The sequence below is a fragment of the Physeter macrocephalus genome, chromosome 4, assembly GCF_002837175.3.
Source record: "Physeter macrocephalus isolate SW-GA chromosome 4, ASM283717v5, whole genome shotgun sequence".
In the NCBI taxonomy this organism is placed as follows: domain Eukaryota; kingdom Metazoa; phylum Chordata; class Mammalia; order Artiodactyla; family Physeteridae; genus Physeter; species Physeter macrocephalus.
Genome location: NC_041217.1, coordinates 119572543 through 119585237, shown reverse-complemented (window position 1 = coordinate 119585237; position 12695 = coordinate 119572543). Strand labels below are relative to the sequence as shown.

The following is a 12695-nucleotide window of genomic DNA, read 5'->3' as shown; positions in this document are numbered from 1 at the left end:
TGGCCGCTGAGCCCGCTCGGCCGGAGCCTGTGCTCCGCAATGGGGAGAGGCCACAACAGTGAGAGGCCTGCGTACCGCAAAAAAAAAAAAAAAAAAAAGTTACATATAATTGCTATTAGTTGTATACTTACACTCTAAAAATTAAGAGATATTTTGCCTTCATACTAGCCTGTATCTGTATAAAGTATAACTGGCCTTAGGACTATTTTCTTTATCAGTATTTTAAGGAATGATTACAACAAGCTACAATATATTTTAAGAACACTGAAAGGAAAATATGTATAAATATTATACAGTAATTTGCCAAAATTATTAAAAGTGAGTGTTAATAATTATTTTATATGGTACACTGTGTTTTTCGATATATTTAAGTCCGTGAATATTCACAAATTAAATGTTAAAATACTTCCTGACATGTGATTGAATGGGCACATTAAATGCAATAAATGATTTGGAAATGGGTATAATACAAACTAAATTGGAATACAAGATTTACTTGATTTTTTTCTCAATTATGCTAAACTACTCAACTGAACTACTCAAATATTTGGTTTCAGATTCATTCAAGCTTACAATTACTATATTTATAAAATTATTATATTTCTTTATGCAAGTCATTTTGCATTCGATTTCCCTAGAGTCTCTTAGATTTCATCTAGAAATCTAATAATACAATGTAATCGGTGCTTAATTAATGAAAGAAAATTTGATTCTATAATCACCCTGGTAAAGAGAGGTTCTAAGCCATTTGGAGCAGTGGTTGGACGAACTCTTCTCCTTCTCCATGTTTCAGGTCTATTTTCCCTTGTGATTTTTCCATTAGGGGGAGGAAGTGGAGGAGGAACAGGCATCATGTAATGGTTAATCTTTGGAAACTGATATCGATTCATTCCCTGTGAATTATCCATGGAGCTCCTGAACTTCATCGTTGCCTTCTTGCCCTGTAATCACATATCATGACATAAGAACAAGTGAAGTAGAAGTGGTGACCCAACATAACCCAAAATTAAAGACAAGACTGTATGATTGACATTGCGTGCAAACACAACTGATATCAATAGGCAAACTTAAAACACTTCAATCTGTTGAAAAATGGCATTTTGTAGTACCCATAGCAAATTAAATTTTCATGGATTTCTAACCTTATTTAAGTATATTTTTTAAACCAAACATACAGTGATGGCATTTTTATAGTATTTTGGGGATTTTCCCTCAACAATCCATTAAATCTATGGGGACCCAGTACAATTAAACAATTTAAAATCAAAACGTTCGAAGTGTTATACTTTGAGATAGGATTGGATAGTTCACTTAACGATAGGGCATTTGAACTTTTTTTATACTGATTTCACCCACCCAGGTGTTATAACATTCCTTGATAATATGGTTTCAAGGAACCAAAACCCCAGACTCTGACCCAAAGTCTCTATTCAGCTTATTTTCTCCTAGAAATTCAACTTGTGGGAATAAATTTCACCCAGATAACTACACAAGTACACTTATGTAAATGTGCATAAGGATACACACAGACACACACATGCACACACACATGTCTAAAAAATTTAGTTGATCAGTTTAGGATTGGCATGCCTGTGCTGCTATATTTAAAATAAAATGCCTTTCCATGAAAAAAAGAAAAGAAAAAGAAAAGAAAATTTAGTTGAACCACCAAGTCCCTCAGTAGGAAGATATTTAACTAAATTTTGCTTTTTTCTGATAATAGATTCTCATCAGGCTTTAAAAAGAATAGTGTTAATCTATTTGTCCAGAGTCCTGACATAAAAAGGGCCATGCAGTGTGATCATACTTTTCTTTTAAATAATTTATATGTGGATTTTGATAAAATCAGGGATGACTGGAAGACTCTGAACACAGGGTTGCCTTTGTGGATTTGAATTATTGTGGGGTGGTGAGGGCATATAAGTTTAGTCAACATGTATTACCTTAATGATTAAAAGCACCTAATGTATAAACAAAAACTTTATGTTTCAGGTATATTGAGCCTCTGAACTTTCACATATTGATAATTTTTGGATATCTGAGGTAGTTTCCCAAACTCTAAAGTATCTTTAATCATTTTTATCCATTTTTTACCAATTTATTTGGTATTGTTTTAAATTCATTTTCAGCCAATTTATTCTTTATTTTGAGATGCTTAAATTGTGAAAAGTTATTTTTACGAAAGGAAAGTCATTCCCCAAACATTCTCATTGCTGAATAAACAAAAGCAGGTTAAATAAAGGCATGTATATGCCATATTTTGATTGAAAACAACATTTATGTGAACAGAAAGGGATTTAAATAGATATTCACCAAGGGGTTTAGAATTGTTAGAATGCTTGATGTTGCAGGTATTATTTATGCTCTCATTTTTCTTTTCTTACATTTTCCAATTTTTCTGTGATGGTGTGCATTGACATTGTAATAACAAATATAAATTAAAGAAGTGAAAACAAGGTAATAAAACAATAAAATCAATGAATCCAGAACTTTTTGGGCCTGGGGGTTATCTTTTAATTTCTAAGTAGTTATCAATCAATGGCATACCTTATTTGGAAATGGTTTAGTAAATTTAAAAAATTAACCTTCTGCTCCTTACCTTGCTTTTTTTTTAGCCCAAAGCATCTTGGACATCTTCCCATGCCAGTATAAATAATTTACCTTATTTTTTAATATGCCATAACATTTTTAAACAATAAATTCTTAGGTGTCTTCCAAATGTTCACTATTGCAAATATTACAATACTAAATATTCCTGAATCTGTTTCTTTCCACATGCATGTGTGTTCCTAGGATAAACTCCAATATGCTAAAATGCTTGAGCATGTTCATTTAAAATGTTGATAGATATTCCCATATTGCCTTCACAAATAGTTGTACCAATTTCTACTCCTATCAACAGTGTATAAGAAGCTCTCATTCTAAGGATAATCATTTTCCATCACACCATTAATTTTACTCAGTAGCATCTCAGCCAGTCTGTTTTGACCAAATTGCTTTTGCCTAAATCAAAGCTCCTCACCCCTGATACTTAGAAAATTCAACCTGCTTAAGTCTGTTGCACCTTCAAACAATTCCCCCATGCATATCTTTTACTCTTTTAGTGGGTACTTACTACATAATCAGCAATCATGCAGACTATTATTCTTTAGGAATTTCTTGTCTGATTTTATATTAAGTAATTTTCATCATCAATGCCATTGAAAGAATTGCATGTCTTTCCTGGCAGTATATTTTGTCTATGTACATCACAGTATAAGCTCCAAAAAGTTAGAGAATTTTGTCTGCTTTGATAGTTGATATATCACCAATGCCTAGAGCAGGACCCAGTCCATAGTAAGTGCCCAATAAATTCCACTGGATGAAAAATGTAAGTTTAGCTAGTTGAAATTAACATGGAATTGATCTCAATCTTGTCGACATGTGTAAACTACCATTAAGTGCAATCCCTCACTCACTCACACCCCAAAACTTGGAAATGGTAAAATAAAAGGCCCTGTGCAGATTTAATTAATAAATCTACCCAGTGGCTCAGAGCAGATTTGGAAAATCACCTAAAAGAAAAATAATTCGCTAGTCAGAAAAAATTAAATATTACCTGATTGATAGTGTTCACATATCTAACATAAAGATGGGTCTGGTCAAGTACAGTTAATAGATATAGGAACTTAGAAAAGAATAGAATCACCTTGGCAAACGTGGAAAGTGCCCATCTGAGTACTAACTAAGGGACAGGAAATCCCACCCATTGGGCTTTGAATATTTCCGGTCCTAAAGGCAAAGTTATCCCTGGAGGATACAGAGGGCTTTAGCCAAAGACCTTTGAGCTTTCTGGTACCGTTGGCAAGCCCATTCCTAAGAGGAGACAGATGTATCAAGCTAAGATGACCTGATGCCATTAACATTCCATTCTACCATATTCCCTCATTCTGATTCCATACTCACCAGGCAACCTTCTCATTGTGATCTGGCTTCCCACGTAGGTCTGCCTAGAAGGGGAAAATGTACTGTTCCTACAAGCTTTGATTTAATTGTTATCTGGTGAATTAATGGTCCCTAACTATGACTTGAGTCCCTATTTTGATTTACTATAGTGAGAAAAAATGGGCTTGTCATGTGTTATTTTAGTTAGCTTGAGACAATCTCTCAGGATCTGACTATTCCTGGACACTAGCTTGACATGGGAAATCTCTGGACATTTAAAGTGGAGACCAGATCCAAGAAAGTGTCAACCTAATTGGCTTATGACCCAATAAGTTCCCGCCTAGCTCTAAGCAGTCATCCCAGACAAAATGCCACCACTTTTGGTTTAATTTCTCCTTCTTTCCAAGAAACTACTATTAAATTAACTAAAGTAAGGTTTGTGAAAAATGCTTCACAAGCTGAAAAGCATATTAAATGGATTTAAATATTATTTATCATTTTAGGGTTATGTTTATACTTTTAATGTGAAAAACAATAATTTATCTGTCTGAATTAATTTCTTAGTGTCAAGGTCATCTGTCAGCTTTAGATAAAAATATCTTAATTTCATGTCATATGTTTCCTAATAATTAACGGAGCTAAATTCACCCATTTGAGCATAATTACAATTGTACTCATAACACAGATTCTATCTTAAGCTGGCAAATGTTTCTTCTTGGTCTTAAAAATACAAACAATACCTTCCCTAATTACTAAATGTCCCAATTATCCTTCCCTTTTAAGTAACTCATATTTTATGGCTACCATACTGCCTTCCTGTGCTCTATTAAAGTAAGTGAAAATTACCTGAGATATAACCTTGAAAAGGAAGCATAGTCAAGCTTCTGTGTGTGATTAATTCAGGATTTTTTTAAAGATGGACATTCTTTTCCTTCTATATCCAACCTTCTCCAGAGTCAAACTTGAAGTAATTTCATACACTGATGGTAAAGTAAGTCGGCATGCAAATGCAAACCTATTCTTAGAAAGTTTCATTTTCTAGGTTTCATGCATTTAAAATTTGGAAGCAGTCAAAACTTGGTCTATTCTGATAGAAGTCATATCTAGCTATAAAAAGTTCCTCTTTGTTTTTCACACAACCTTTCAAATTCATGAGAGATCATCTTAAATTATTACAAATCTATTCCTTACTCTTTTGCCCAATAACACAGAAATTATAGGCCTTCCAATTAAAGTAAGAAATAATTAAACAGACGTACATGGCAAGTGCTTAATAAGTGCACAATATATATTTCACTAAATAGATTAATTGAATCTAGCATCTTAAAGACTGTGAAGAAAAAGCATTTACCCCAATGGGACATGGAGCTTCATTTTCCAGCAATGAGGTTTTTGATCTGGACCCCGAAGTTACCTTTGGCGCAGTTCCTACTGCAGGATTACTGGGAAGAGGTTGTAATCGAATTGGAGGCTGCATATTTCCTGGGGCAGTGTATGGTCGAGGGGCTGTCTAGACAATTAGGGAAAGAAATTCCATTTAAATTAGTATCTTGACATGTTTCCAGGACCAATTAATAGCTCAACAAATTGCCTAGACTAATTAATGGTGCCTTTTTACTGAACAGATTAACCTTTAATTATGTCCTTCCATTATACATACTCTTATGACCCAACGTATTTGTTAAGACATATGGCGTGGAAGTCCTCTACATAGCTAACTGCCGCAATTGTAGAGTATTTTGGATAAAGGAGATGTTCTCTGTTAGGTTCCTGTATTTTATTCACACTGTGAACTCGCTTACAATACCTAATTGATGCTGTACATTGAATGGCTTTGCTCAATTAAATGTTAAGTTGAATAACGTTCCTAATTTAGAGATCTAAGGGTCTATGATTAAAATGAACTCATTCCTGTTTAAATGTTTTCAACATCAACTCTAGTACGAGTCCTTTAGGTTTTAAGATTGATGCTGAAGTAAAAGCAGACAATACGATTCAAAAAGAGAGAAGGCAAATACTTACTTCTAATGCATTACCATTTATTCAACCTCTTCCTTGAAATACTAGGAAAACAAAACTGAAAAATTGTAACTGGCAACTTTGGAAAACACTGTCAAAATGGAGATGGTTTCCAGGCTGGATAGTTTCCATTTGCCCCTCTTCTCTGTTTTCTCTGCTCTTGTCTGGCTGCTGGGAGTTATTTCTTTATGGACTACATCAACTAACCTCAGGATTCCAGTTGGATTTGGCCAATGAAAGACACTGGCAGGAGATCAAAAGACAGGAGGGAAGGAGACTGGGGTCTTAATGCTCCTGGACCCTTCCCAACCAAGGTTATGATGGGCCAGCTGGGTCCCTCCAACAAAGTCCACAGCTCCTATCAGGAAGTCCTCTCCCAGAACCTGCCAGCTGGTTCTGGTATCCAAGTCCTCTCTTTCCCCCTAAGCCTATGTGGTGTGGTTTCCCATTGTATTCAACCCAGCATGCTTTACAACCCCAGCTGGTTTTCCTTAACCCCACCTGCATCTTTCTAAATAGTTTCTTTATTAAACCTTTCCTAATTACCCTATTTGTGTGAGCCATCTGTTTCCTGCTGAGACCCTGACTGATGCATTTTCTAATCAAGAATGTACTACAGAGAAAACCTAAAGTGCCAGTTCAGAGCATTAGATGTGTCTTTTGGAGCACTGACAGAACATTGTAACTTTAGCATAAAGATCAGCAATGTTTCAAAAATGGAAAAAACAAGATGTTTGGCCCAGTTGTTCTATTACAATAAAACAGTAGAAAAACTGTTAAGAATAATACATGCAAATTTGGGTAAGAGGGTGTGAGAACAATAGTATATAAATGATTAATGAATAAGATTTATTACATTGACTCACAGTGTAATGGTGACAACAAATATTCAACTCTGGAAAAGTGTTGTATAAATACATAAAAAATGGTGATAGGGCAACTCCCACCAACCAAAAGTTGGTCTTAGCGCCATCTTGACAAGCATGTTATATGTTGCCAAAACTCTGATTTTGTTAACACTTATTGAATTCCAACTCTAGTCACTGTGAGATGAAAAAGTAATTTTTAACATCTAATGGCAACACGAGACAATTAGTGTCAAATGAACCACACAAATACTGCCAAAGAGACAATAACAATAAAATACCTGAAAACTAATAGAACTTAGAACTAAAAGTTATTTGGAATAAGCCAATGAGACTAGTAAAAATTAAAGTTTCACAGAAGTAATTACATTTTATCCAAATGAATGAGCAAAAGAAGAAAATGATAAGGAGAAAAGAGGAATGGTAAATTTGAACATCCAAGTAAGAAGAGCCAGTTGTGAGCCAGACATGGGAAGGGGAGCAAAGAGAATATTCCCCAATATCTGTTTTCCTTTCTTCATGTAATAGAATATTTATTAGGGAACATGCCTGTTACAAATAAAGACTGCATTTCCCAGCATCTCTTGAAACTCCATACAGATGTATGCCTCAGTTTGGGCCAGTAAGATGTGAGCAGAAGTGCCATGTGAAACTTCCAGATCATGCCCTTAGAAAGAAGAAATGTGTCTTCACTTTCCCCTTATCAACCCTTCTCTCTGGCTGAAAGAGCCACACGGTGATATATATACCATCTTGGTATACGTGGATGAAGGCAACACACTACATTTGGCAGATCAACGACACAAAGGCGTCTGAGCTTTTGATGCCTCATAGAGTAGAGATGGTGCAGGAGCTGAGACTCATGCGTGTGTGTTGAGGCGGGGAGGGCATCCTTATGTTAAAGTCGTTATTTTGGTCTCTGCATACAAACCTAGACAAGAAGCCAAGTGGACTGACTAGAGCAGCATTTGGTTTAAAGAAAAAAGACTTAAGCCTCTATGAGCCAAAAGGTGAAAGGTCTTAAAACCCACAAAGAGAAATCAGACTAGAAGTTTTCTGAACAAAGGGATCAGATCCTCCAAAAGAATTCTTTTGATCTCTGTAAAACAAATATGCCTTAAAACCCACTCCTCTCAAAAAATCCAACTGAACACAAAAATATTGAATGTAGGACCTGGAAAGCAGGTTACTCTAAACTAGAACATGATCTATTGGTTGCTGTGCGCTAAATGTTACTTCCCCACATTTGCATTCAGTTAGATGAATGTGGCAGTCAAATGTTTAACCGATTACATGTATCTCTAAAAACAAATCTGCGCCGTTCAACTAACAGCTGTGAACTACAAACTGTTGTAGTTCACATCAGGAGCCACCTTAAATTTGCTATATTTTAAACTGTTCGTAATATATTTTCTTGGAATATATACGGCACTGTAGCTTAACATTTTCAAAATTGTACCAGAATGTGAATTGAAATTGACTACCTGGTGATTACTCAGCTTAGCTGAGCATTTCTAATTCTTAGTAGAAGATCTCTGGGGATGAATTTTCCAAGCATGTACAAAATTAGTTGAATGACTTCCACAGTTTTAATAGCATGGTGCAGCTAAAAGCCTACATGCTATTTTGAAAGTTTAGGTGCAATTAGTGACCAAGTGAAGTAACTATTCACCGCACGCTCTCCTTATTCACTCAAGAAAGTTTAAAGAGAAAAATGGATGGCAATATCCCAAAAGGATTATTATCTTTATCCCAATGGCACCTGGAGGTCAGGAATCCAATTCAGAGGATATGTAACCAAGTTAGGAAAACAAAAAAGAAGGAATTGAATTTCTGTAACATTTCTGCAATTCCAAGATCACAATAGGTATCCCCTATGAGGCAGCAGCACCGCAGGGGGTGATCAAGTGAAGAATCCTGGCTTACCAGATAGAAAGGCTGCTAAAGTGCTGGTGTCAGTGGTTCCTGTAATTTTTAAATTACTTTCTCACTCCTGCCACATTAACATCTCCTGGATGTATCATAAACTACTTATTGAGGCTGTTCAGCTGGAAAATTGAAAAGAAAGACTTTCAAGGGTTTTTCCTCCCTGAAACAGGTGGGAAGATAGAAAATGGCCCTTGTTTCTTTTGTTTCACCCAGGATAAGCTTTTGAGAGCCTAGTGAATTTGCCACCCAATAAAAGAATTATTTGTGTACATATACATTTAAATGAAGCCTGGAAATATGATAATAACAAAAGGAAGACGGTTGCTTTTCATAACTTGAGCTGTTCATCGAGAAATGTCAAAACATATTTACCTTTTGAAAATGTCAAAGCTTAACACTGTATGTGATGAACCTACTTCAATAATCTGTGAAAGCACTGCAATTTCTCTACAAATATTGTGCAATCCAAAAAAATGTTCATGCTAACAAGGAAATACATTAGGCCACACAAAGCCAGAATAAAGATGTCATCAAATCAATTCATTTAAAGCTGAAACCATCAACCGCCAGGAAATATTTTGCAAGTCTCTTCCTGTATGTATATTGTTTCAAGCTACCTTATGTTCCTTCAAGCAAATACCATTCCTAGGTTATAAATGAATCGAAGTGGAATGAAATGTCAGTGTGCAATTTCTTTAAACAGAATTTCTGTACATTTAATTATTTTTATCTTAGACTGTGTGCATACACTTTTGATAAAAGAAGCTCAGATGCAAGTATCTGGCCCGACATGTTGTGCAGTACCATTGAATTTGTATGCATAAAGAAGCTTTAAGATAAGGTAAGAGTAGAGGAAACAGCAAGAAAAAAATCCAGAGGTCAGAAAATATAGAACATGCATGGAACAACCAATGGTTCAATTGTGCTGCATTGTAGGGTGCTAAAGGGTAATCGTGGGGAAAAGTATTAGGATAGCTAAATTGATGTCATGTGGCTTGGGGTCTTAAATGTCAGGTGCAAGAGTCTGGGCTTTTCTATAGGTGACACAGAGCCAGTGAAGGTATTTGGCATGTAAGTAAGATAAGTAATCTGCACTTTAAGAAAACTAATCTAGCAGTAACCAGATGGATTTGACAGGGGTGATATTGAATGAAGGAGGGACAACCAGTAAAGACAGCGTTGAATGGATACAAGATTATGTTTTCACTCAGTAGGATTCCCAAGATGATACAACCATGTACCCAGGGAGCTTCTTTCTGAGAGTAATACAAAATCATGAATTAATTAGTTGGCATGGTGCAGGTCAGAGTGTTATTAACGTGACTCACCAGTGTTACTGGACTGGAATGTCCTTCATCAACCAGAACACTATGGCCATGGTTAGTCTTGGGGCCAACTGGGGGGCGGGGAGACAGGATTGGCATGTTATTTCCTATAGTCCATCCTGTGTGCTCTCCCTAGAATAAGAAAGTGATTTAACAAACCGATGCATAATTAGTAATCTAGGTTACATTAGTGCCTGCCAGATAAGAGGTGTTATATGACTAGAGAAGTTCTTTCTCATTCTTTTCAAAAGTACTCCCTCTGAGGACCATCATGATAATCAGGAGATGTTTCCACAGCTGTACTGGGGACTTGGGTGTGGTAGTGAAAGGCAGGAAAACTGAGTATGCTTTATCCAAAGAAATAGCTGTGCTCACAGTAATAGCTACAGATGCCGTGTATCCTTAGTTTCAGCAATAATATTTATTAATCTGCTTTAAGCAGATCATTACAAGCAGCACAATGTTCCTCACTACTCTGATCAGTAGAGACTACCAGAAAGTATTACTTTTCTGCGTTAAAAAATTATGAAATAATGCCATAAGCAAAGGGTTATATATAACATATGGGGGACCTAAAATATAGGTCTTTCGCCAAGTGCAGCTATAGGTGAAAATGTTACGGATAAAAATCGTACAGAGGAAATGAAGTGTCTATCAGGAATTTCTGCCAGTGCTATAATGTGCCCATGTATCTGGTTAGTATGTCTGGCAATCTGGGCGAGAGTGAATAGAACACTGTTTCAGGAACCATTTTCCAGTAACTATTTTTTCCATCGACATTTCGGCAGATAAATTATAGAATCTATCAGTCCTCGATATAGGACACTATTGGTAAAGTTGACTTAACCACAAATCTCTACACACCAACTTTTCTGATTTTGAAAAACTGACCTACTGTCTGTTATTTAACAACAATTTTGTAATAAGAGTATGTCTTGACTAAGATAAAATAGATTTGAGTCTAACAAGAGGGAAAATTACTGTTTCCTACGGCGAGTTATTCCACAGAAGCTTTACGAATATTCATCAGTTTGTGAAATGTGTTTTAAGCCCCACATTTGTAATACCCTGAAAATGAAGAACAACACGTGGGTTTGAATGGCTCAAGAAATTGAGTAAAACTGCCAACCTAAACTGAAACCTTTCAAGCATGCCTAACTGAATCGCTCATCTCTTGATAATGGTTCAATTGTGCTGCATTGTAGGGTGCTAAAGGGTAATCGTGGGGAAAAGTATTAGGATAGCTAAATTGATGTCATGTGGCTTGGGGTCTTAAATGTCAGGTGCAAGAGTCTGGGCTTTTCTATAGGTGACACAGAGCCAGTGAAGGTATTTGGCATGTAAGTAAGATAAGTAATCTGCACTTTAAGAAAACTAATCTAGCAGTAACCAGATGGATTTGACAGGGGTGATATTGAATGAAGGAGGGACAACCAGTAAAGACAGCGTTGGGTGATATTGAATGAAGGCGGGACAACCAGTAAAGACAGCGTTGAATGGATACAAGATTATGTTTTCACTCAGTAGGATTCCCAAGATGATACAACCATGTACCCAGGGAGCTTCTTTCTGAGAGTAATACAAAATCATGAATTAATTAGTTGGCATGGTGCAGGTCAGAGTGTTATTAACGTGACTCACCAGTGTTACTGGACTGGAATGTCCTTCATCAACCAGAACACTATGGCCATGGTTAGTCTTGGGGCCAACTGGGGGGCGGGGAGACAGGATTGGCATGTTATTTCCTATAGTCCATCCTGTGTGCTCTCCCTAGAATAAGAAAGTGATTTAACAAACCGATGCATAATTAGTAATCTAGGTTACATTAGTGCCTGCCAGATAAGAGGTGTTATATGACTAGAGAAGTTCTTTCTCATTCTTTTCAAAAGTACTCCCTCTGAGGACCATCATGATAATCAGGAGATGTTTCCACAGCTGTACTGGGGACTTGGGTGTGGTAGTGAAAGGCAGGAAAACTGAGTATGCTTTATCCAAAGAAATAGCTGTGCTCACAGTAATAGCTACAGATGCCGTGTATCCTTAGTTTCAGCAATAATATTTATTAATCTGCTTTAAGCAGATCATTACAAGCAGCACAATGTTCCTCACTACTCTGATCAGTAGAGACTACCAGAAAGTATTACTTTTCTGCGTTAAAAAATTATGAAATAATGCCATAAGCAAAGGGTTATATATAACATATGGGGGACCTAAAATATAGGTCTTTCGCCAAGTGCAGCTATAGGTGAAAATGTTACGGATAAAAATCGTACAGAGGAAATGAAGTGTCTATCAGGAATTTCTGCCAGTGCTATAATGTGCCCATGTATCTGGTTAGTATGTCTGGCAATCTGGGCGAGAGTGAATAGAACACTGTTTCAGGAACCATTTTCCAGTAACTATTTTTTCCATCGACATTTCGGCAGATAAATTATAGAATCTATCAGTCCTCGATATAGGACACTATTGGTAAAGTTGACTTAACCACAAATCTCTACACACCAACTTTTCTGATTTTGAAAAACTGACCTACTGTCTGTTATTTAACAACAATTTTGTAATAAGAGTATGTCTTGACTAAGATAAAATAGATTTGAGTCTAACAAGAGGGAAAATTACTGTTTCCTACGGC

The 12695-nt window shown here is 36.2% G+C and overlaps 1 protein-coding gene across 1 annotated transcript in view; it reads right to left on the bottom strand.

The window, feature by feature from the left end:
- The window catches only part of ERICH3 (glutamate rich 3), an 81334-nt gene that overhangs the window by 60593 nt on the left and 8046 nt on the right, over nucleotides 1–12695 (bottom strand). Inside the window, 3 exon segments of the mRNA XM_055083905.1 lie at nucleotides 723–941; nucleotides 5276–5434; nucleotides 11705–11833. Of these exon segments, the coding sequence (XP_054939880.1) occupies nucleotides 723–941; nucleotides 5276–5434; nucleotides 11705–11833 (507 nt within the window).